Genomic DNA, 26,947 nt, shown 5'->3' on the forward strand with positions numbered 1-26,947 from the left:
TCCAAGCTTCCTTACATTATGATCAAAAGAACATTTTGTAACAAAAAGTGTCCGCATGTGCTTGCTAAAACAGAAGCAGCACTTTCACCCCAAACCACAATGATAAATCTGAGCCGTGACCATGTGGAACTGTGTTAAGGTTGTGCTCTAACACTGAAAATAAACACACAAGTCAAGGAACACACACTTCAAAAAAGATAGGATTTTATTCTTGAATGTATGAACACAGACATGGGCAATTTGATACACATGAATTATTACTGTGGGTTTATGCTTTGGGATCTTGTTCAGATGTGTCGACTTGATACAGAGTTCTGAATTACGCAAAATCATACAATGTAAACTGTCAAGCCATGGTAGACTAAAGAGTAACATCAGGATAATTAGCAATTCAATGTGTTTGCTCTTATTGCTCAGTAACATTAAACTGATACAGGTGTATTAGTCATTAGTTTCAGTCTTTGTTAAATACACTATGTAACATTGGTAGAGATCAGAGGCAACTGAATAGAACATAATAGGGAAGGTAACAAGTGACACTGCACAATCAAACACACTTTACAAAAGTAAACTGACACAAGTCATCATAATCTGAGCTATTAGGTCACTAGCAAGCCGATATGTAACATTGTAATGCAAGTTTACCATGAGAAATTCTACATTGCTGAAAGCAGCAAACACATAGACCATTAGTAATATGAAGCATGCAAAATTGTCAACATAATGCAAAAACACATACAAATTATGGGATGTACATCTTAGATACACATAAGAAATTCCAAGTAATCTACAACTGATGAACTAAACCAGAAAATATTGGGAAGCATATTGTGTAAACCATGTTCAGTGGAACACTCACAAGCCCAAGCTGTTACAGATGCCTGCTGACTGGACTCTCTGACCAACTCTTTTTGCCATATACAGTCAAACACTGTTGTGTCAAACTTAGGTTGTCTCTAAGTAAAGGCTTGGGTCCCGCGTACTCCTTCTTTAGTTATCATATTCGGTTGTGTGGAACCTCGGTTGACTCGAAGTATTTACATAGGTCCCTTCAACTTCAACTCAACAGAGTTTGACTGTATCACAACTTTCAATAAATTCATATCATTTAAAGAATGAAAAATGTCGTTACTGTCAAATCAGGACTGCCTTGGCTCTTTCAATAAAATTACATGCTGTAATGTTATGATGCATCACATATTCATCAATGAACAATGATGAATTACTAGTATATACTTGTAACAAATATTTACATAAAGAATTCTAAAACAAATAAAACCACATGTAGACAGTTGACAAAAGTAAAATTGAATATAAACATTGATAGATGATGACTTAATGTGTATTGTAAGTGTAGATAGTGTGTTGTTTCCACATACATTTCCACATGAAGACTGAACACTGACAAAGAACTTTTAAGATGCACAACCACCTTAAAAGATTTTTGAAAATGTTGTATACCATAAATACAGTGAGTGATTTATTTTATCATTTTCTAACATCATGATGGTGGGGGGTACCAAAATGGGCTTTGCACATTGTATCGATTCTGAGCCTTCCGCATGACGAGCCCACACCTTAGCCATTAGGCTGCTCCATCGTCCCAATAAAATCCAACCAGCAGGCATCCTTAGTCATGTTAGATAAAGGATATAATGATGTTATACTCACATAACAGGATAACCAACAAATATATTACTGGGGTCAAGTTTGTTCAGTTTCTAAAGCCTTGGAGTCAAAGCAAGTTGGAACTATTGAGTAGGTTTTCATTTTGTACTACCAATAATATAATTGTTCCTTAGTGCCTGTTATCATTGCCTATCTACTACATCACTGATGCACTGCACCATTGCAATCTTGCAGTGCTAGCTAGATCAGTTCATTCAAAGAAAAGAATGAAGCACTTTTAAAGAAATAACAACATACCCCTCCAGGTGTTGCAGGACCTGCAACATTTCCACTGTGCAGTCTGTGGCAAAATAGTGTTAATACATGGACTATAATGAGTTTACCAGACTGAAAGAAATCTTACTGGACTCAGGCTTCAGACTAATGGCACACTGTCAGTTGTGTTCTAGCTTACTATAAGATAGGAAATCTGTATCCAACAACATGAAATAATTGCTACAACATTCTAAGAGATTTTAACATCCGACAAAATTATTTTCCAATTTTGCAATAATGTCACTTTGTAATGTTTTTTTGGAAATATACATCCCTTACTAAGTATGGTAAATGACTCTTCTTGAAAAAAACATGACAGTCATATCCTAGCATTATACAAAATAACAAAATAAAACAGTTCTTTAATTCATTTTGAACCAATGTCTCACTAATATACTACCTGGCAAAATATAGATCTTTTTCACAACAGAAAATGCAGACCACAAAAAACACATTAAGTTACGAACATATAAGATAAATAGTAACAGTTTCGAGTTGATGTATGCTGACATTTTATACATGATATATACGCAGATCTAACAAACAGATAACAGAAGACAGTTAACAAATTTGCTCAACTTTGACACCTATTTCAAGTTCCAATAGAACATATTTCATATTGCACACAAGAATTTTAGGCATGGTCATACATCATCAAAGAGTATTGACAAACTGTTCAACATATGCTAGATCAGTGGACACACAGGACATGGTAGCTGGACAAAAGTGCACAAATCATTTAAACAAAATATCACGAACAGATTACACATCAACATGGAGAACCAGATATGTCAGAAACACACAAGCCTATCAAACATGGCAGTACACATGGCACATGCTGTTGGGTTTTCCCAGCTGTTTACAGGATACCTCCCCCAGGAACACAGTCATTTCCAAGAACTTCACACATCACTTGCCGCAAGTGTATTAATTGGCATGAACGGCAATAAATGAGTTTCAATGCACATTGTAATAATATGAACAATAATGTATCGCTTAAGTGAGTGAATGGCTATCAACAATCTTCAAGCAATATCAAAACTGTTAATGATCAACTTGGGCCAGGCAAACCAGAGGCTGGTGGCACAACATGCACTTCCATACAATTGAGGAATAATTACTTTCATTGTTTTGTTTGAGGAAAACAAAATGTCATGTTAAGTTGAATCACTATCCTGCCACAGGGACTAAATACTTGGCTAAATCCTCAACACAGTGTACTGCCTCCCAAACATGGCTTGGCTGCCCACACTGAGGTGAGACTATCTCCAGCCATTACTGTAGTCCTTACATACCAGACTTGCTGGTTCATGACAATAGTATGTGTGTACCAGCTTGTGTACCATCATAGTGGACATTTCTAGCAGACTTGCTGGTTCATGACAATAGTATGTGTGTACCAGCTTGTGTACCATCATAGTGGACATTTCTACCAGACTTGCTGGTTCATGACAATGGTATGTGTGTACCAGCTTGTGTACCATCATAGTGGACATTTCTACCAGACTTGCTGGTTCATGACAATAGTATGTGTGTACCAGCTTGTGTACCATCATAGGGACATTTCTACCAGACTTGCTGGTTCATGACAATAGTATGTGTGTACCAGCTTGTGTACCATCATAGTGGACATTTCTACCAGACTTGCTGGTTCATGACAATAATTCTGCAAAAAAGCAACACATCATACAGCCCATCAAATACTTGTTGAAAACAATGACAAAATGAAGTTAATGAAATCATTACTGCAAATCGGCAAGCAGCATCTTACATGTGGTCAGTATTATGTATCTACTAACCTAGCATGCCAAAACAGGCAAGTACAAATACAGTTTACATTACTTTACAACAGGAGATAATACAGTGCATACTAGTACAGTGTAATGATTATATACAATTCAACTAATGTGGTACCTTGCTACTGTGCAGACTATACAGGTCATTTATCAATCCCAAGAAAGTAAACATTAACTGACCATGGCAATTGTTTATTGGTAAACATAACCAGTGGTGAAGGTTATATATTATGCAGATATTATGACATGATCTGACATCAGAGCTCAGCATTACAGTAAAATGTCAATTATTTACAAAACATAAATATACCACTTTGTGAACATGATTACCAAGATTATTGGAGATAAATGTTTCCAATCAAAGATTCACAATCATCTACCATGATTACACTACACAGAATTCTAGGCTCTAATCCAACTGATTTAGTACAATCTTTTACAACCTACAACATGAATTATTCTACTGTGACCAATGTTGGCTGACTGAATACTGAATTCTTGAGGGCATATCAACATGTACCAGACTAAACCAAGACAACAGTTTACATTACTAGTCCAACTTTAACTTGTGGAATTTTTTTAGTTAAAAAAATATGATTTTGAAACTTACAATGAAACAGTTTTGAAAAGAAGTAGATAAGCAATAAGGTAACCAAAAACCTTTAAAATAATCATGTCTATAATCATGTACAAAGTATACGTCCCTCAAAACAGACTTTCAAAATGAAGCATGTGAATATTAAACAACAAAATTTTGATGACAGAATATTTTTCATTTCATTATGATTGCAACCTGACACTTGAAATCATATGGTCAAGGGGAGATAATTACTACTTCAAACTGAACTTCCTCAGGGTCAACATCATCCATTGTTTGTTGGATATCTTTTCAGTCATACACCTTCTTTTGCAACATCATCACGTTAAGAAGATTCAGTTCTCATAATCGTCATCAACTGGTTCCTGCTTTACTTCTACAATAAAATCTTCATCTTTCCCATTATTTTCAGTGAGCATATTCTTATCAGGGGAACTAGCACGCGACACATCTTTCTCCGAACCATCTGAGTCAACAGGGCTGGTCATGGTCTGCTGTATCTGGGGGGGAACATAGATCCTCTCTTGCAAGTTCTCTGGTGTTTCAGTATCAGGATCTTCAGTACTGGATGTGTGGCCAGCTGTCATCTGTCCATCTTTGTCTTCTGTGTCCTTGCTAGGTGTCATTTCAGATGCACTATAATCATTGGAGGTGTCGGGGTCCCACATACTTTCAGTTTTAATGCTGACACTATCAGACTCCGATTCGCCTGCATCTGATGTGGGTGGTCTGAGAAAATATAAATTTTTGGGATCTCTTTCAGGATGACTCGTTTGAACATGTCTTCTCAAATGTCTATCAAGAAAATAGAACTTTTCACAGAAGTAACACCTGTAAACGCGCCTCCCAGTGTTATCTCTTTCTGCTTCCACTGCACGACCATCATTTAATGTAGAGGTAGGCATCAATAAGACATTCATGTCAATATCCATTTCTTTTGGGTGAGAACTTCTGACATGTCTTCTTAAGTGCTGAGATGTGCCATAAGCTTTGTCACAGAAATAACAGCCATAGGGTCTCTCACCTTTATGCAACTTCATGTGAGAGTGTAAAAGTTTGGATGTGGCAAATTCTTCCAGGCAGACAATGCACCGGAAGTTTTGCTCTCTCTTGCCATGGATCTGCATATGACTTCTAAGATGAGATGCCTGCAGAAAAGACTTGCCACAATCTTGACACATGAATGGCCTTGCCCCAGTGTGACATTTAATGTGAGTTGCTAGAGCATATGGTGTTGAACATATTCTGCCACAAAAGGGACATTTCAGATCCACAGCAACAAGCTCTTCAGAATTTGATCCTTCGTTGTCCTGTTCCTGGTCATTCTCTCTGGTCTCTCCAAACTCATCTGTCATTTGATCATCACTTTCAACAGGTTCCTTTTTGATCAAAGGCAACTCTTCCCCCATCTCTTCAACAGGGGTCATCTCTTCCTCAATAAGCTTTTTCATGCCAGAACCCTTTGATGTTCGATTTGATGTACGGGTCCTAGAAGAAGATGGGTTTCCTCTTGCCTGAGCTAATAGTTTCCCTGATGGAGTTTTCTTCAGTGGAGAAAACGAAATGGTGCAATCGTTTGGATCTGCAGGAATAAATTCTTCAGGATGCTTATTTGCATTTTCCTCCATCTCTTTCTCCTTTTTCTCATGCATTTTGATATGATTCTTCAAGTTGTTACTTTTGATAAAGCCTTTTCCGCAGAGATGGCAGACATGAGGCCTTTCACCAGTGTGCAACTTGACATGGTTACGGAGGGTTGTCGCAAACTGAAAAGCCTTCCCGCATATTGTGCATGGAAAGTCCCTCTGTCCAGTGTGTATCTTGATGTGCATGGATACATGTCCTCTCTGAGTGAAGGACTTTCCACAAATTCCACAAGTGAATGGCTTTTCCCCTGTATGAATACGTATATGAGCCCTAAGATCAGACTTACTGTGGAACTTCCGACTACAAAACTCGCATTCATTCTTCTTTTCCAAGGCTGGACGATCATGACACTTTCTCATGTGTGTATCATAGAGTGCACTTTTGCTTCTAAAGGTCTCTTTACAATATTTGCACTCATACAGCCTCTTGCCATTCTCATCAACTGGAAAAGACATCTTTGAAGAATCTTCATCAACATTGTCACCCTCAGTAGGATCACCATCAGCAACATCCGGCAACATATCTCCATGCAATTTCTTGTGTTTGGATAGTGTTGCCCTGTGAGAAAATTCAGCACCACACACCCCACACTTGTAGTTTTCCGGGCTTGTGTTACCAGAGCATGTTGTGGTTCTCAGGTGATCATTCAGCATCACCTTGGAGAAGAATACCAGGCCACAAGTACTGCAGAGAAACACCTTGTCCTTCTTCCTAACTATAGCTTCACATGTCTTCCTCATATGTTTTGCAAGTGACTGCTTGTGGTGAAAGAGCATTCCACATCCAGTACAAAACAGATTCAACTCTTCAGTTTTCACTTCAATTTCCCCTTTACAATATTTCTGTTTGTGGATTTTTAATGAACCTGAAAGTGAATATTTCCGGTTACATTGATCACATTCATACAACTGTGCCTTCTTCTCATTTACTTCATCCACTGACAGTGGAGGATTACTTTCAACTTTCCTCTCATGTAGGCGTTTGTGTTTGGTGAGGGTGTAGATATCCCGGAATCCCTTCAAGCATACATCACACTTGAAAGGTTCTTCCCCAGTGTGCAGATATCTGTGTTTCTTCAGCGCTCCAGCTCTTGAGAAGGATGACTCACAAAAGTCACATTTAAACCGCTTGTTTGTCTGATGGACCATCAGATGTTTTCGGAGGTAATCCCTAGCTTTGAATGCTTTGTTGCACAAAAAACATTCATGTATTTTGTCAACTACATGTACACATTTTTTGTGTGTTCGAAGCAGACCCATTTTGACAAATGTTTTACCACATAGATCACATTCAAAAAGTTTGTTTTCAGTGTGGTATTTTCGGTGCATTGAAAAAGACGAGTTATCTCTGAATCTTTTGCCACAGAGGAGACAGAGAAATGGCTTTTCCCCTGTGTGCACCCTAGTGTGTCTGTTCAAATTCATATTGGAGCTGAATGACTTTTCACAGTACCTACATGCAAAAGGCTTCTCTGAAGAATGCATGGACAAGATGTGAGCTTTCAGCCTGAAGGGTTTGAGGAATCTTTTGTCACATTGGTCACACTTGTATCTCAGGTCTCCTTTGTGCTTGCGAACGTGGTAGTTGAGTGTGCTAGAATGAGCAAAGGACTTAGCACAGATAGGACATACAAACTTTTTTGGAAGTCTGTGGCTGGACATGTGACCTCTCAGGGACAAAGGTGTTGCAAAAGCTACTGGACACAGTCGACACTGATATGGAGTTTCACTGTTGGGTGCAACAGGAGTTTCTTCCGGATTGTATCCTGGAGAGAAAACAGAATATATGAGGTAAAATTTTCTTGAACCTACCTATTTGTATAAACACTAGAAAAATTTCCTATTTAAACTAGACATGTTTACATTACATAAAACACCATCTACATACAATATCTCTATTCATATTGATAATGAAGTAGTTCAATTAACATGATTGTAAAAATCAGCCTTGCACAGTTTAATAACATTGTTTTGATCTATACTCCAGTAAGGTTTAAATTAGCAGGTGCAATCAATAAGGGAGTGAAAATGGCTTTTTCTGCTACACAAAGAGCAACATGACTTCAGCAAGTATATTATCAAGTGTGGACCAGAAAAATATGTGTTTGATAGTATTAGTACGAGTCCATGTGCAATATCCACATGGTTAAAGAATACATGTCAGACACCTGCAATGTTTTCACCAACACACAAATATTGCGTATTTGATGTAATGTGCCATGACAATTACTTCCATATAAATCAAATGCCAGTATTGATCTCATTCATATATAATTTATTCAGAAAAAGGCATAGAAATACAATATCATGAGCTGAAATATTGACAGAAGTAACGCAAAACCTTCAACCATAAACTTATTTTTGCTTCACCAATGTTATGGGCGAGGTAAAATAGGGTTAAAATTGTGTTCCAAGATTATTTCACTTCCATAGCAACTTTCATGAATGTGTATGTGTGGCTGCTTGTGCTAGTCCTGACCTATGATGGTATTTTAGGGCTAGCCCACTGAAATACCATGCCTCAGTTTCACATGGATACACCACTCAGACACATTATACTGACTCCAAGTAATTAAAAAAAATACAACTTAAAACATTATATAATAAATTGTAAACTTTTCCTATCTCACACTATGCATTTCTTCTTTCTTCAATCCTATGTGGAAAGGTGCTTGAACAGAGTTTCCAGCGTCTAAAAAACATTTCAGACCAGCATCCCAGCATCACCATGGTCACATTTTCCAAAACACTGCATTGTGTCGTAAAGACAATAACTCGTGAGCGGGAAAACACAAAAAACTGGTGATACGATCCCGATACGTTAGTTAGGGTAGGTGGAACCCTGCTTGTTCATGTACAAGACGACAGAGAGATTGTCCGACTGGATTATGAGGTATGAGTCACGAAGGAGCTCTGACCAATAAGACACTGCCAGGATGACTGCCTTGAACTTGAGTTTGTTGATGTGAAGTCGCTTCTAGATGGACAAACGCCCTGCTACCTGTAGATCGTGGAAGTGCGCTCCCAGGCCCAAGCTCGATGCGTCAACAAAGAGGTGTAGGTTCAGGATGAATGGAGGCAAAGAGACTTCATCGCAAACATTTGATGTTACCAGCCACCACTGAAGGTGCAGACGCAGAGGAAATGGTAGGGAGATCTTCATGAAGGGCTTGAGGAAGCACTGGATTGCCTGAAGGTGAAGTTGAAAGTGAGAGCTTGCGCTGAAGTGAGAAGGCTGAGGATCTGTTGCCATTGACGTAGAAGGAGCGTTTGTGTGCCCAAGGCAAGTGATCTTTGGATCTTTGATCATTGATCCAGAGGAACAATCATCTTGCCCAGGCGGGTGTTGAAAAGGGCTCCCATAAACTGGGTGGGGACAAGGGGATGAAGAAATTCCAAACAGCAGCACCTCAGCGGTGCTCCCAATGTATGGAAACATGAAGGTACGCGTCCTGTAAGTTGAGACTGACCATAAAATCTCCAGGACGAATGATTGTCTGAAGAAGAACAATTGATGTCATGTGGCAGGTCCTCCAGGTGTAACGTGTTAAATGCCTTCATGTTGAAAATGAGCCGAAGCTTGAGACTGTCTTTCTACGAGATGAGAAATATTGACAAGAGGAACCCTGAAATTGAGGGAACCGGACCGAGACATTCTATAGCACATCTTGTAAGCAACATGCCTGTGGTTTCCTCGAAGAACGGAAGCTGGCTGGCTGGACACTGGCAGTGATATATTGCAAACGTCATCTGTGGAGCAGTCAGGGGCCATCGGTAACCAGTCTGTAGCATGAGCAGTGAGCAAGAAGGGATCGTCCAAGATGGCCCAATTACCAGCAAAGAGTCTTCCTTCACTGGTGTGTCGATAAAGGGTACAACTTGAAGTTCCCAGTCTTCCCGAAGCTGAGGCAAGTCACTTGTTAGATGAGTTGCCTGCTCTGGCAGACTTGCTGATGTTCTTGGGGCAAGAGAACGACACAGTACGTCTGGAGGAGGACTCACTGTCTCTCACGGCCTAGTCCACAGCCACAGGAGCTTGAATATCCACTAGGGGTGTCACGATAAATCGAAATATTGCTATTGGTGAGCACTTAAAAATTGTATCGATTTCAGTTAGAAATAACGATAGTTTCAACTGTATTTACCATATCAATAAAATACATGCAAATGCTGTTCAAATTTGTTTTTCTTTTGATCATGAGTGGTAGTAATTTACACATGGTAATGTCGAAGTTTCTTTTTCTTAACTTATTAGGGTAAAGACAAAACAAATCTGTCATATCTCAAACTTTACTCTTTTCTTTTGTTATGGTTCAAAGGAAACTTCAGTTCCAAGGTTTAATTCAACTTTAAAATCCATTTAAAATGATACACTGAAAACTATCTATATTTATCGCAATAGTTGCCTGCAATATCAATAGTAATCGCAATAGTTATTTCCAGACCAATAGTCACCCCTAACATCCACTGAGAACTTTACGGAGGTCCTGTAGGGCAGGAACAAAGTGCGGGCAGGAACAAAGTGGGGGCGCAGACGCTCTACCTTCTGTTGGTTTTCTAAGTGCTGTCACTGTAGACACAGGAGACACAGGAGACAGACCGACACCTGAAGACTGTACCCCGCTGAACATTTTTCTGTGCAACGTCCTAAATGAGGTCCGCAAAGGGATTCTGAGATGACAAGGGGAGCTGGTACAAACCGGCTTAGAAAGGATCATCTTCATGGCAATGTTGAAGAACGTCCCTGCATTGTAAGGCCGTGACCGAACCTGTGTGACATGGGATGAGGTCGAAGACAGCCTTGATCTTATCCTGAATCAAAAGTACCTATACAGTACTAGAGCAGCGTCAGCGGGTTCAAAACACGATGCAGGGGTTGTTGATGATCCTTATCTTTGTCAGCAGGTGCATGATCCACAATCTCTGGAAACGGGACAGCTGTACCAGAAGGAGCAGACAGTGTGGGATTCGGAGTGGAAGTCGATTTATCTAGCTCATTACTCCTCCGAACCAAAGTAGAAGGTGAACCCTGATGACCAGTAGCAGCGGATCTTTGTTAGTCACCATCAACAGAGGAGCGCTGTCATCTGTAGGCGAAGAGGAGCTATCATCAGCCTCTGGAACGACTTGTGAGGGAGCGTGAGACGCAAGGCTGCTGGTAGAAGACCTTCAACCAAAGGTGTGGACCAAAGATGTAGACGATGGTCAATGTAGACGATGCAGTGAGAGACCCTTGCAAACGTCAGTAGAAATCAGCGGGCTGATGAAGACAAGGCCCCGGGGTTCTTCAGCAACAGACTGTTGAGGCGGTAAGATAGCAACATCTTCTGAAAGGAAGCTGTCTGAAACATCATCGGCCACCAAGAGGGCAGACGGAAGGTTCCGGAGGCGCTGCCACTGTATGGATGGGACAGTCTTGACTTCTTTGACTACTTGGTAGACGATATGTGCTTGACGGTGTCCTTTGATTTCTTGTTGGAGTCCTTCGACTTTCACAGTGATCCACCTCGAGTTAATGTAACTTGTGAAGATATACACTGAATGATTCCTCCGAAAGATGATTTATTAATAAGCACCTCTTGTCACAAGTACTATGGCCACGGCAATCACAGCATAATTGTGAGGGTTCAATGTCGAAAAAGTATGCCGGCACTTCACAGACAGGCCGGGCAAAGAGGATATTTCTTGCTCATATTCACAGATGTAATCACCATGTAAATCACCATGATGTAGGGAAATCAGTTAAACATATATACATATTCTCTAACAATGACAGTACATGTCTCCACTGTGGCGATGTGACCATGGTGATGCTGGGATGTGTTTGGGTGAATCATTTTTCTGAGGTTGGAAACTCTGTTCAAGCATGTTTCCACATAGGATTGAAGAAGAAAGAAGAAATGCATAGTGTGAGATAGGATAAGTTTAAAATATTATGGGTAAAGAACATATAAATAACAGATTAACACCCGCATGACAAAAGACATATTTTTCGGTACTTCATACCTGGCATAGCTGCAAATTCCAGCTTCCCAGTATTCAAGTGTCCCTGCTCAGAAGGGGTTTCCCCTTCTCCAAACACATTCATACCTGGAAATATACAATGATAAACAAGATGAATATGTATTCATCATTCGTTAACATGTCTCAACAAATCCATATCAGAGATGTCACATATACTAACAAGAGTTTGCCACTAACGTGGCTATATCCCCCGCCCCTGTTGCAGAATTTATGGCATAATTAAATCTAAACAAACCCTAACCTTTTTTAACCGAGGCCGAACTTGTCATGGAAATTGCAAAAAAAGGAAGAGTTTGGAACCTAAGTCCATCTTGTTGCCTTGGAAACGTAAAAAATAAAAGAATTTAAAACTTCTAAATAGCAAAAGGCACCAGTTCAGCATGTACTGACAAACCTGCAAAGTTTCATGAAAAATATTGATTGGTTTATGAGTTATGCTCCGGAAACGAACCCTACCCTCACAGAACCTAAGTCCTTCTTGTTGCCATGGAAACGTAAAAAATAAAAATTTCTAAAATTTCTTAATATCAAAAGGCACCAGTTCAGCATGTACTTGACAGACGTGCAAAGTTTCATGAAAAAATACTGAACTTTGTTGGGCGGGGGATAATAATGAGGTTCTTTCCTTTATCCATAAATAACATAGACAAGCAATTGTCAAATATTTTGTAAGTATATATCAGTAGCTTTACAAAAGAAATACATACAAACTGTGATCACTTAGTTTGTGTTTGTTTGGAGACAGGAATGAATTCAGTCATGTCCACAACTCCAGGTTCATGATGATAGTGATGTAAATGACAGATACCTTAGTACTATCAGCGAGACCTCAGCATGCTATGACTTGCTACATCAGTTATGTTTCACATGTCTTACATTATTATATAATTTTGCAGCAAACTCAGCCCAATCTCATTTCAGATCTTACTTCTTGCTACCGCAAAACGAAGACCTGAGGACATCCCGTTTTGAGTCACATCAGAACAACCTTTCATGCAATCAATAAGAACGTCGCTTACCAGATCAGGAAAGTGACAGTCAGAATGTATTTTCTTATCATGCAAACTCAAAAGTGAGTATTCTGAAAGAAGTTGGCTTTAGGAAGTAATTTGTCAAAATTATTGTCTGTGTCTCGCTTCTGTATTGGATAAACATTTCAACAGAAGAATCATACAATCTAGGCCATCTATTAGGCTTTCCAGTATGTTCTTTTGTTCCCTTTTCAAATTTTTAAATGATAACTTAAAATATTTTTCAAAGAGTAGTCTGGAAGGGATGTTGCCAGTTTGAAACTCGTGCCGAAAAGCTTGAGAAAATTGCAGTCTGGCTGGCTGATGTCAACTTCTTGTTAGTCATTTCATTGATTGGTCAAGGTTTGCGAAAGGTCGTTCTGGCATGACCTGTAATGGGATGTCCTCAGGTCTTTGTTTTGCGGTAGAAACTAAGATCTTATTTTAATGGGATTGTGAAAGGGCCAATTAGGAGACACAAATGCCCACATTCATAGCCCAAGTCTGTGAAGGATCCTACTCGAATGAGCTGTAACAAAATCAAAGTCCAAACTTCAGTAAAACTGGCAATAACTAACCTGAATGTTCATCACCAAAGAAAGGTGGCTCTGTATTTGATGATTCAGAGATGGTGGGATTAGGTGAGGGGGATTGCCCAGTGTGCTTGGACTGCAACCGAATCAGCCCAAGTAGTTTGCTGGTTTTCATTGCTGGGGTCATTTGTTTCTTCATCTTCATCTTCCGTCTCTTGAGGTCTTGAAGGTAGTTGAATGGTGTGTCTTGTCCCGCGGCAAGAGGAAAGGCCGGGTTATCGGAATCTTGACTTTGGCTTTCCCCAGTACCAGACTCTGACTCAGAAGCTGTGGATGATGCTGAAAAAAAACAAAAGGAAAAGAAGATAAAACTGTCCATAATTATGATCATATCTGAACCACTGATTACATCTGTCAGAGTATGTTGACATGCAATCAATTACATCCCACCTTGTCACCTTAACTACTAATCTCAATGTTGAAACATCTAACAAAACATTTGCAATCAACCTCTAACATGTTTACTATTGATACTGATTAAAATGATTACGAGTGCCAGGGATTTATCTAGGATTCGACACCAAGTGCCATACAAATTGGGAAAACAATCATGATATAACTGAAAATTTTATTTGTTTTAATGTTCTTATTTTTATAAGTTCTAATAAATTGGGAATTTCTACTGTCATTTGCTGCAGACTTATGGCCAAATATAGGCCTCTCAGCGGGCCTAGATAAATCCCTGAGTGCGTAAGAAGAAATAGATTCTCAACAGCTTTAGTCATTCGATATCACCAACACCAAATTCTAAAAGAGTGAGTCAGTTTGGATTGATGCCACTTTGGACAGTATTTCAGGGTGTCAACTTGATGTATGAGGAAAGCCTGAAGTGATACCAAATTCTGAAAGTTGAGACACTGTATACATGGCATATCACTGATAAGGTACATCAATTACATACCCTGACCATTTTCCACACTATCTTCTTCAGATGCCAGATCTGTTTGAGTACCTGCCTCAGCCATTGTTCAAAGAATCTGTAAAATACAAGCCATGTATTGGAAATTATATATGATGAAAACATTTAAAAATTACATGATATAGATACAACTCAAATATATAAGTCTGTCAACATTCAACCTTTATTTTTCTTTTAATCAGGATGGTTCCATGATTGGCAATGGCATAGTTTCCAATTCATACATCATGTACCGTATATTGCTGTGTATAAGGCGACCCAACGTATAAGACAACCCCCTGTACACACCTTCAAAATCAACCCAAAATCCTATACTCCATGTATAAGGCGACCTGGAATGAAGCACATCACAAGTGCGCACACAAACCTTATATATGCAATAAAAATATGTTTATCTTGCGTTGTTTTTTCTACGATGATTGGTCGTGTATGTAACTCCAGCACATGTTGCCATTTTGTGTTTACACGGTACGACCCCAAATTTGTGCCCATAAAATAAAATTCATTTATGAAGTAATAAGATATAAGAGACAATGGTGAGTAATTTAATCGCCAATTAACTATGTTGTAACTAACTATGCTTATGTTTTTATGTTTGCTTCGCATTCAGCATGTTTGTTCCACAATCACTTATACACACCGTCTCCAACAGTTGTTAATACAACTGTAAAAACAGCGGGAATTGATTTCAGCTTCACCGGTTATCACGTTAGGTCACATGTGCAATATGCAAATGCTTACCGGTACTTCCGGCTCTCTACTCATGGATGTTGATTGTTTTACCGTGTCAGCTGGTTTGACAATCTACATCGAGGCGAGGGTCATTTCAACTTTATTTGCAGAAGTTATTAAACCTTATTCAAGGAAAAGAGATACAAGTCATGTTTATGTAAGGAAATAGTTATTGGAAAAGTTATTTAGAACGAAAAGCGAAGTTTTATTGTCAAATGCTGGGCTGGCTATGGGACGTCGGTTGACATCGCCAGTGGAAAAAAATGTGAGATCTTCGACTCCGTGTTTAAGACGACCCCCCTTCTTAACCCCCTCATTTTAGGTACGAAAAACTCGCCTTATACACAGGGATATACGGTATAACCTGTGACAAACAAGAGGCCTAGTTCACCCGACCAGGTACATAATAGTGCCAGGTCATGGATTAGCTGGGGTTTCAAACTAAGAGTATTAATCCATGGTAGCAGGCAGCTAAGACAAAAATTAAACAAGGGCAAAAGTGAGCGTTGCTCACGAATACCCCCGACCCGCCTAGTGTGTCAGTAGTTTCAAATTTAATAGCTAGGATAGGGTTTGGGTTTGAAAAATTCATTAAAAAAATGGAAAATTAATCAAAACAAAAAAAAATCTTTTCTTTTGACTGCACCCCTCCATATGACACAGATTATATGTACTAAGTTTGAGATGAATCCACTGAATAGTTTAAGAGAAATTGCGCAGACAAAGATTTCGGACGGTGGGGGGTATAAAAAATGGAAATTAAGTTAAATCTAAATAATTTTTACATTTGTATACTTATCCTGCATTACTCCTTAATGCATTCACTGCTTACTTTACGACAACAAAAAGACAGCGCTCAGGGATGGTCTTGAGCGAAGAAATATAGATGTTTCTGCTTTTCACTCCTGCTTTTTGCATGGAAAACTGCCGCTGTCATGTGACCTTGATGACAAATCACCTTCCTCACATCACTGCCTGTTGTCCAAGCTTAATTACAAACGTTTTGAGGTTTCTGAAGCCAAATTGGGGAGGCAAGTCTGCACCGAGTGGGTCCTTAAAAATAGTAATGCAGGATAAGTATACAAATGTAAAAAATATTTAGATTTTACTTAACTTTTTACTTATCCTGCATTACTCCTTAATGCATCTGTATCGGACGGTTTGGAGATAAGGGTACGAATAACCGTATCCTCGAACCACGCCTAGTTTTGGAAAGGCGGATGAAAACTTAAAGTGCTCACACTGGGAACAAGATAAGTTCACCCTCATCTTTATCTCCACAATTGTTGATATTGGTGGGATAGTGAAGGAACGATCGGGTTGGCCTGGTAGTTTTCTTTATAAAATCCCAGCACAAACGTTCAAATTGGACCAGGGTGATGTCGATTGTACGAGCTCGCTCACCCGTGCCGCCGTGGCTAAAGCCAAGAGATATATTGTTTTCTTGGTGAGGTCATAAAAAGAGGATGCATTGAGGGACTCGAAGGGGGGGGGCCTCGCAAACCTCAAAGTACCACGTTCCAAGTCCCAAGCAGGGGGACAGAGCTTGGCCTCCTGATCCTCAAGCCTAAATGAGCGTAGTAGGGCCTGTAGTTCCAGGACCTTGGTCATTTTGCCAACACGACCAAAGCGGCCACCGAAGTATTAAGTGCTACCAAATACGTAGTAATGGTGCTTGTAAGTGTTTCTTGGTATGCAAATGTAGGAGGCATTCGGCTAAGAATTGTGGTGACGCTGTAGTGGGGTCTTCGGTTTTTTCCCTTGCAAAAAGTTTCAAACAATCCCCACTTGTCATTGTATAACCCTCTGGTAGAGGGCCGATGAGCGAAAGCTATAGATTTAGCTGCCCGTGCCAAATAGCACTTTGCACTTAACGCCTTTTTAAGACGAACCAAACGTGAAGACAAAACCTGTCTGGCATTGGCTGAGGCAATTTGCTGTGAGGATGGATGAGTAGGTTGGGCCTCTGTGGGAGGGGTATTGGATCGTCTTCTGCTAGACTTCCGAGTTTGACGATCCACCCTCACGCCGTCCACCAGGAGGCGACCAAAGTCACAGCAAGATTCCTGTCTTCTTGATCTTTTGTATCACCATGAGAAGTAGAACAAGTGGCAGAAAAGCATACACTTTCCAAGGGATGCTGAATGCATCCATCGCCCAAGCCTTGCGGATCAGGTAATGGGGAGACATACGCCATAATTTGGTGGTTTTGGCAAGTTGCAAACAGGTCAATGTTTGGTTGCCCGAACCTCTGAAGCACCAATGAAATGCCTCTCTGTGTGAAATTCCCACTCAGTGGGAGCCACCCTGTCTGCTCAGGACAAAACATCGGCCAATATGTTCCGACATCTGGGGATGTGCTGAACTATGAATTGTAGCTCCAGCCGCATCCAGTAGATGAAAGAATCTCAACGTCTGTTACAGAAGGGAGTGAGTGCGTTGTCTCTTGATTGCACGGGCACCACACCACTGTACTGTCGGTTGTGAGTTGGGTAGACTGTAGCTGCTCCTGTCAATGTTTCTCCTTTGAGATGGTCAGAATGAGCCCTTCCAAAACTCTAGACGTGCCAAATCTGTTGTGCCCATGGCCACAACCTGGCCATGTAAGCGAGCAACCCTGCTGGGAACCAATTACAAACAAGTGTAAATTTGAGGCTAGCCTGAATAAGGAGACGTTCGACTATCAACCACCAGTTGATGTCCTCACTTGAGATGGTAGATTGCAAGCAGCATACAGGTCTTTGAGACAAATGTGTGCAAGTTTTGTAAAGGGTGAAAAAATCAACTTTGAGAACTTCTACTTGAATCGTACCTTGCAAGGACCGACTTGAAAAAAATGTTCGAAAACGAACCACTGCCAGCTCCCATGTAGACTAAATAAAAGCACTCATCAACCGATAACCAAGATACGAGTCCGTACAAATGCTCCTGTTCTTATATCAAGGTGACAATGAAGGGAGGGGCCTTGTACTCTTGGTGTGCCTCTATATTGCGCATGTGGACACCAGCCTTCTACTGAAGATAGTGACTCGGTCACATTCACATACAGGATATGTGTCTGACCGAAGGTTGGAGCATTATGTACCAGTAAGCATGCCAACCATCCTGGTACAATGACCTTGCACCGCCTCCATTAGGTTAGCTGACCTGATTCCGGTGTTCATAGTCAAGGATCTTGACCCCTGATATTTAAATCACACTGCGTATGAACTCGAAGCCGTAAAATGCCGGAGGCGAGGTACGAGCTCCACACAACAGACTGTCCACAGTGAACTGTGTGGTAAACCGCCAAGTGGTGTTTCCGAGTTCTGTGCAGGACATGTGACTTGGCCAGTGTAGGTGCAAAATTGATCTCTCTGAAATTTGTGACACCTGGTGCTGCCTGTAAAATGATTCCCACAGATGGATACCCGGCAGCATATAAATATTCTGTCCAATGTTCAATCTTGAAGGTGTGAAGTTCTTCAAGTTTGGTACAATTGTCTTCAAGACGCCCAATGAAACAAATTCATCGAGAGTGCTAACACCTCTCCTTGAAATGGTTTAACGTTGAACGTACCTCATTAAATGGGAGAATTGGCGGGAAAATTTATAGATCCCTCAGCATGAGACCAGTCGCTGTCGAGCGTTGAGGAAAAAAAGAACCTATGTTGTATGCAGGACATTTTTACCACAGTTGTAAGGGGTCTAGAAAATTGTCTTTGGTTTCACTTAGATCTTGTTCCCCACTTGGAGAAAACCTGAGAAACATGCTCCATGCTTTCGTAATTAGATACTTAAATGTGCGCATCCGCGACCTGTTCGTTGAACGGGGATGCAAGCTGATCAAGGTTGACGTAGGGACCTGCACTTTTTTAAACTTGGGATTTGACAAGTCCGAAGAATCGGAACAATGTTGACACACTCTCCCAGAAGGCTTTGAAGACCCATTTAGTGATAAGGATTTATGTGACAATGTCCACATACGTGCTGGTGTACCAGCGCTACCTGAAAAAGTATGAGCTGTACCAGAACGCGCGTTAGGCGCTTGGTATATGTTAAGCGCCAGTGTAGAAGCTAACATTTGCGCCATAATTGTAGCTGATGCTGGCGTCTGTACATAGGCATAGGCACAGGAGACAGGTGTGCCATAGACTACTTCCACATGGATTGCAAAAAGTTTTGCATCCAATTGGTGTTCTGGAACGGTGCTGATGCCTGTGCGTACATCTGCTGCGCTGCTGCGCTAAGCTGATCATGTGTCGCTTGCGTGATGGGACAGGCTGTAAGCCCTAAGGCTGATGTCATGGTAGATGCGCCAGGGTGGTAGGCAGGCACTGCGCAAGCCCTCGAGACGCTATGCTCATCGGTGATGACTGGATCATGGCTTGCGCCTGCACTACCCTATCACGCCGTCTTGAGACGCAGGCATTCGTGTCGCAGGGATCATAGTACTGGGTGTCCCAGGCGCCTGAAAATTAGGAGTAGGTACGATACTCACAGTAGCCTCCGTCAAATGTTGACATCGGCGGAGGATGAACATATGCAGTCACGATGAGGGGAGTCATAATACCCACCAAAGATACGGGCTGCGTAGTAAAGACAGAAGAATGTCCAGAGCTGGCATCTATCAATTGTGACATCTGCCTCGCCACTCGACAGGACTGCTGCAAAATATGTTTGTAAGGAGAGAGAAGTGCACAAAAATTACATTTAAAGACTGCAGAGCAAATCTGCGTGCAAGCCATACAACGTGAATGAGGATCTTTGGAAGATTTTTTCCACGGCAATTAGTGCCACGCGCAAGCATAAGTTACGCAAATAAAGAATTGTTGATAGAAACAGAGTTGGAAGATTGCTATAGAATTACACAATATTCTATCAGCAAATAATTTTAAAAGTTGAAAGTGTATACAAGGATTGATACACACAAACCCTACGTAACACAAAGCTACTAGTATTTAAAAACACATGAATATGTTATACATACGTAGCTAAGAATTGTAAACAATTTGACTACCCTTGCAGGTAAACAGTTGTCACACAAATTCAAAATAATGGGAAACGAGCCACAAGGCGGGGAAAAAGTCAAAGTCTTTTTACGCCAAATTCAACCACATAAAACAACACAAAATTCGTGAAAGTATTATTAAAGTATACATCACCCATTGTAGATAAAATTTAGAATTATAGCCGAAGCTGAAGGTCTAAATTTATCCAACTTGAAGAGCTCCGCCTAGACACGTCCTTGCTGTACGGCGACAGGCAGTGATGTGAGGAAGGTGATTTGTCATCAAGGTCACATGACAGCGGCAGTGGTCCATGCAAAAAGCAGGAGTGAAAAGCAGAAACATCTTTATTTCTTCACCCATGACCATCGCTGGCGCTGTCTTTTTGTTGTCATAAAGTAAGCAGTGAATGCATTAAGGAGTAATGCAGGATAAGTAAAAAATAATCTGTTTGGGGATATTTTTAATTAATCCAATCTTGGAATTGTGGCTGACTAAAAGCCTCCAAGAAGAGTTAGAACACTAAGATAAAAAAATAAAATAAATCCACAGATTGAGCATGTTGAGCACTGCATAGGCATGGTCAGTGTCTGCAATATGTGCAGAAGAGTCTAAAACAAAAATTACCAAGTTGCACAATTTTATATATTAACATGATTAGTGAGAGAACTGCTTTCATTTCATCAAATGAATATGACAAAAAACAAACTTCTGACACTTTGGCATCTCACCATGATGAAAGTAATTCAAACTAAAGCTTAAATTTTCAACTGAGGACACTCGGTTCAGATCTTACGTTGTTGAACTGTCTCAGTGTTAGGAAGCTCATGAAAGTTTAAAATGTCTCAAAATATTTTCAAAACAATATATACCCAGTGGGGATCTTGGGTCCTTGAGGTTCTCCGCCATTGTATTTGAATCAAGTAAATGTTTTGACAAGGCTCCACTGACTCGCATTCTTAATTTCAAACACTGTTTATGGCTTTGGCTATGAAAGCATGTTTTCTTATAATAATCTGGATGAAAAACAAAGAAGAAAAAATGATGACCAAAACACTGATATTTCTAATCATGGCCTGACATAAACTCAGATGGGATTAAGCCGGGATTGATGCCATTGAACGACTCATGAATATATAGGCCCAAAACATAAATAAAAATAATTATTGAAATAAATTAGACAACATACCTTTACAACAAGTGTATATATAGATCTATATGGCTTACAGCTGTTAACATAATAATTCAGTATTGAAGGTAATGATATTGATAAACACAAGACTACATCATCAGTGTGAAGTGTGATCAAGCATGGATTTTCAATATGTGGATCAATCCAAAATATTTCTGTGCTGTTGATCTGTTCTTAGCTTAGATTGAACAATCTTGAATTTCAATGTTGTTGGTCAACTAAATTAATAAATTAACTGTCCTGGACTCAAAGAGTAACATGGCTGGGGCCCATTAGCAATTCCTAGTCCACATTGTTTGTCTGCATAGCGACAACTAAAATACTATGATGTAAATGAATCGAGCAGTTAATACTTACCCTAATTGTCGTTTGAGCAAAAGACTATTGTTTCTACTACTAACCCCAACATGTGTCTACATATTATTTTCAATAGCTTGTTTTTAGACGAAGTAACATATAGTATATGTACAAATATTAGCTAACTTAAGAAAACCAACAGAAATCTTACCAGACTCAAAACTCCTGACTAGTGGTTAAAAAGGCTATAATTACTCAGTTGACCTAAGCAGATGCAGCAATGCCTCAGTTTCACTCAGGGCACTAGTTTCACACCTGACCGCACAAAGTATATTGTCTCTTTAAGCTTTTCCATATTATTTCTTAACTTGAATTGTCATAACCGTAAGTTTGCCACACCACAATACACACTTGACAAATCACAAGAGGCTTTAGAGGTAAATTGAACAAATGAATAAAGTGAACTTTGGCTCATATGTTTGCGGCATTATGTTACTTGGCAGTTGAGATAATTGTATCGTCCATGCTAAATACAAACAATCTTGACAAACTAAACTCCACAAGTGAAAATCTAAAAACAATTGCATTTATGATGTTCATGCTTGTTCCTCAAATAATCACCATAACCAAATTGGGATTTTAAGGCATTTGTCATGTTGATTACACATCTAAAATTATATTTATGGACAAGGCAATATGACAAAGATAAATTTATCACGGCACCTGGCAACATCCACTGGCCCACTTTGGGCCGAAATACTTCAGACATTATAATTTACAGAAACAACCTCCAATTTACAGACAGCAAATTAATTTGCAATTAGCATGATGTTCAAATGTCTTTATATTTTAATCAAATTCTCTGTCTATATATCGAGATATCGAATCATATGTAACATCTAACAAAACACGTTTAGAATTTTCCAACCCAAAATGGGCCCCTTATGATAACGAAACCAGCGGGTTCGCTCGCTCATTGTCTGCACTGGAATAGAACGTGGGACACACACTAAATACAACTCTACACATTTCAAACATCCGGCATATAGGCACTTGGTAGCTAAAACAGCTACCATATAGGAAGGATCTGATATAAAACCTTTCAGAACGCTATCTGTATCGATTTGAAGACGTCTAGGCGAAATGGGAAGTCACCAGATGGTTGTTTTGGTTCGGGGGTCACCTGAATATCGGTCGTTAGCATGGAAACTACGTGATCAAATGCATCCCAACTCACCTTAAATGTCGAAATAAGTCCTTTAGTTAGTCACGACATATGAATGAAGGTAATATGAAATCACAGCACCCCAATATGGGTGTTGAGAATCGAGCAAAGTCTACACCCAGACCCGTCGAGACAATGTCTGCTGAACCATCTAGGTCACACTGCGCGTGCGTGAAAATCGATTGGGAGTCGGATCGGCTTTTGCTGCGAAAGCGGATCGCGTGTGTAGGTGGTGTTTGGCTGGTAGCCCACATATCATATACACCATACACAGGAATCTCAGAATGAAACGTCTCTAAAAATGTAACACCTTAGTTCTGCCACATCTTGGGTCGTTATGCATTTTATACGCCACATGTGTGGTTTGTGTACCACGATTCTGAAGTGATGATATCCTGTTGTTAGTCCGAAAATGGACTGCATGTTGATTCTTCTGTCGCATTAATTATGATCTATATATTTTGAAACAATACCAAATAGATAATTATAACAAAGTTTGTTCGATATATGATCAGAACATATAGATACAAACATTTGATGTAGGCCTGGGTATACCTCAATCATTTAAATTGATCGATTAATGGAACGGATTATTTAAGAGAAAATAAATCTTTAAGAAAATACGAATTTCATTTATAAAATAAAGTTTAAATAAATGTCCCGACATACCATGTAATCACCGTTAATAATTTCTTAAATTTACTACTCGTATATCTAATGTTGAACAAAAAGATTAAAGAATAAAAAACAAGGATATTTATTTCACATAGGAAACACATCTAACTCTTTTTATTTGTGTATGATGGGTACAACCCACCCCGACCTCCTAAAAAATGATAAAAGAAAAATCGTATCTTCGCTTTGCAGATGCTTATACATCTTATTCAGTTATTTCAAAATAGATTTATTGCGAATTGACGTAATGCAAAATATTTCATTTCATCCGATACATCCACTAACAACATCTATTAATGACGCTATGTATGCTTTATTATATATAATTTACATATATTTGTAATATTTTACTTTTGTTTACGGTCTATATATAACAGAATATAGTTTTGTATTTCAATAATATAAATATTCCAAAACAATGGAATACATTATTATTATTTATCATAGTCACCAAATATATGTTCTATTATTTAAACACCCAGTGCATAACCATTTCCGCCCGCGTCTGGAGTTGATCAGCTCACCATCAATACGTGAATGCTGTTTCACCTACCGAACAGCTCTCACATCTGTCTAGGTCAACTGGAACATATCGTGAACCGTTTATCTTAGTGTGCACATTCTAGGGAAGACCGCCCATAGTTTTATTTTCGCACTGGCAAACCCTTAAACCATTGAGCAGTTTGAGCCTATTTCAGCCGTGGGAAGTGCGTCAAGAGCACGACAGGGGGCTTGGCTGCAAGGGAGGTAACTACAGTCAAGCACGATTTCTGCCTAACGACTGCGAGAGTGGGCAGGGTTTAACGCCGCTGACGGGAATTTTCCACTCATATCACCGCGGGAAACACCAAGAATTGGCTCCTCTTCTGACAAATGATTCGATCCGTCTCCATGGAAATGGGACAGACAAAGGAGAGTTTGGGGTTGTGTTAAGTCTTAGCCGGAAGCTATTTTGCGAAGAGCAACATGTAGGTAGTTAAACTGAATAGCCATATATATATATATATATATATCTCTCTCTCTTTGGACAGAGCTTTTTATGCATGGTCTCTATGCGCGTGTGTTTAAATCATCAAAGGAGTTTTGTGATTGAATGTTCATTAAGAATATTTACCTTTTATTTATTATAAATTATTTTATCATAAATTAGACTTTGAGATATCAGTATAGATACATTTATTGTTATTGTTCAAGTATGTTCCCAAATCGATTGTTTATATGATACAGTCAGAGACCATATAATAGATACAATACTTTTTTTCAATATTACAAAATACACATTAAGATATCACAAATTTCATGATGTTCATGTGTATTTGTGATATCACTAACTATTTTACGATATCCATGATTATTTTTTCGAATTGATTTTGTGATGAAACAAGGAATTAAGAGTACAAAATTAAATCATAGGGTTCACATTGCCGCGCCCGCCTCACACCTGGGAAAGAAGTTACAGTTGTATTGTCATCTGAACATGTGTGCGGAATAAGCAACAAGATCAGTGGACTGCCAAGGTGTGCTGACGGCCAGTCTCGTATCATGACCAAATGAGAAATGGATATCCATCACCTTCACAGTGTATGACTGAGAGTGAGAGTGAGTTTGAGTTGAATTTGCTTCATATCTTTCTATACAGTTGTGACAGAAGGATCGGAACAGCGACAGGGATCCAGTTTACACTTACCCAGAATGTCACATGACAGCTGTATATAATTATTGTCACCTGTAGTAACCGCATCGAAGTACGATGACACAATTACTAGTAACCAAGTCCCAGGATAGAGGACTTACACTATCTGTCACCCGGTCGAGGTACGATGACACAAAAATGACCAAGTCAGTGATAGAGGACTTACACTATCTGTCACCCGGTCGAGGTACGATGACACACAATGACCAAGTCAGTGATAGAGGACTTACACTATCTGTCACCCGGTCGAGGTACGATGACACACAATTAACCATCTTCCCGAGTCAAGGGAGCTAACTGACTATAAAAGTCCAGTTTCCAACATTGCCGAACCAGGCTGGAATCAATGAGTTATATTTTGGCTGGACTAACGAGTATATGCATAGTCCAATCAAAAGCGCGTAACGAAATCGTCATCCGGTTCGTAAAATGCCGTGCACATTTCGGTCGAATGCAGGATTTGCAAATTATATGTACCGCCAGATCGGCGTCAACAGATATTTTCCAAATCTTTTCATGTTTTTAAGCAGGGTGCTCACGTGATTTGATGCACTTTGCGAAGTAAGACCCGTTTTATCACAATATAGATCTTGATTATCTTTTAGATGGTCTTGATGGGCATTGCCATTTTATTTGAAGCGAGAAGTGGAATCTGAGTGGTCAATAGCAGGGCCATACATCGTAATGGTTACTGGTGGCGCTACGATCGAGCCCAGAAATTTGAGCCTAGTTCGGCAAGGGTGGAAACTCGAACTTTACAGTCCGTTACTTCTCTTTCCTCGGGGAGATGACAATTAACAAGGTCACCTGATAGATGATTCACATTGACAGTCACCCTGTCGAAAATACGATGACACTCAATTAACAAGGTCTCATGATAGATGACTCACGAAGGAGGTCACCCTGTCGAGGTACGGTGACACTCAATTAACAAGGTCACATGATAGATGATTCACGATGGCGGTCATCCTGTCGAGGTACGGTGACAAACAATTAACAAGGTCTCATGATAGATGACTCACGATGGCGGTCATCCTGTCGAGGTACGGTGACAAACAATTAACAAGGTCTCATGATAGATGACTCACGATAGCGGTCACTCTGTCGAGGTACGGTGACACACAATTAACAAGGTCTCATGATAGATGACTCACGATGGCGATCACTCTGTCGAGGTATGTTGACACTCAATTAACAAGGTCTCATGATAGATGACTCACGATGGCGGTCATCCTGTCGAGGTATGGGGACACTCAATTAACAAGGTCTCATGATAGATGACTCACGATGGCGGTCACCCTGTCGAGGTACGGTGAGACTCAATTAACAAGGTCACATGCTAGATGACTCACAATGGAGGTCACCCTGTCGAGGTACGGTGAGACTCAATTAACAAGGTCACATGCTAGATGACTCACGATGGCGGTCACTCTGTCGAGGTACGGTGACACACAATTAACACGGTCACATGATAGATGGCTTACACTAACGGTCATCCTGTCGAGGTATAAAGACATAGAATTATCAAGGTCACCTGAGAGATCGCTCACCATTGACCTGCCCAGGTATTATTTATACGAATAGTCAGTGTGACCATCCGATAGCTCTGGGTACT

At 39.9% G+C, this 26,947-nt stretch overlaps 1 protein-coding gene across 1 annotated transcript; it reads right to left on the reverse strand.

Annotated features, from left to right (window-relative positions):
- Window positions 1–187: 187 nt before the first annotated feature.
- LOC124131387 (zinc finger protein 845-like) lies at window positions 188–23,205 on the reverse strand. The gene is made up of 5 exons (XM_046494638.2): window positions 22,977–23,205; window positions 14,513–14,588; window positions 13,597–13,890; window positions 11,991–12,074; window positions 188–7,750 (listed from the first exon to the last, which is right to left on the reverse strand). The coding sequence occupies exons 2-5, from the start codon at window positions 14,574–14,576 to the stop codon at window positions 4,674–4,676; spliced, it is 3,519 nt and encodes a 1,172-aa protein (XP_046350594.1). The 5' UTR covers window positions 14,577–14,588; window positions 22,977–23,205; the 3' UTR covers window positions 188–4,673.
- Window positions 23,206–26,947: the final 3,742 nt, after the last annotated feature.

This window comes from Haliotis rufescens, unplaced genomic scaffold, assembly GCF_023055435.1.
Source record: "Haliotis rufescens isolate VD_foot unplaced genomic scaffold, xgHalRufe1.0.p SCAF_1, whole genome shotgun sequence".
NCBI lineage: Eukaryota > Metazoa > Mollusca > Gastropoda > Lepetellida > Haliotidae > Haliotis > Haliotis rufescens.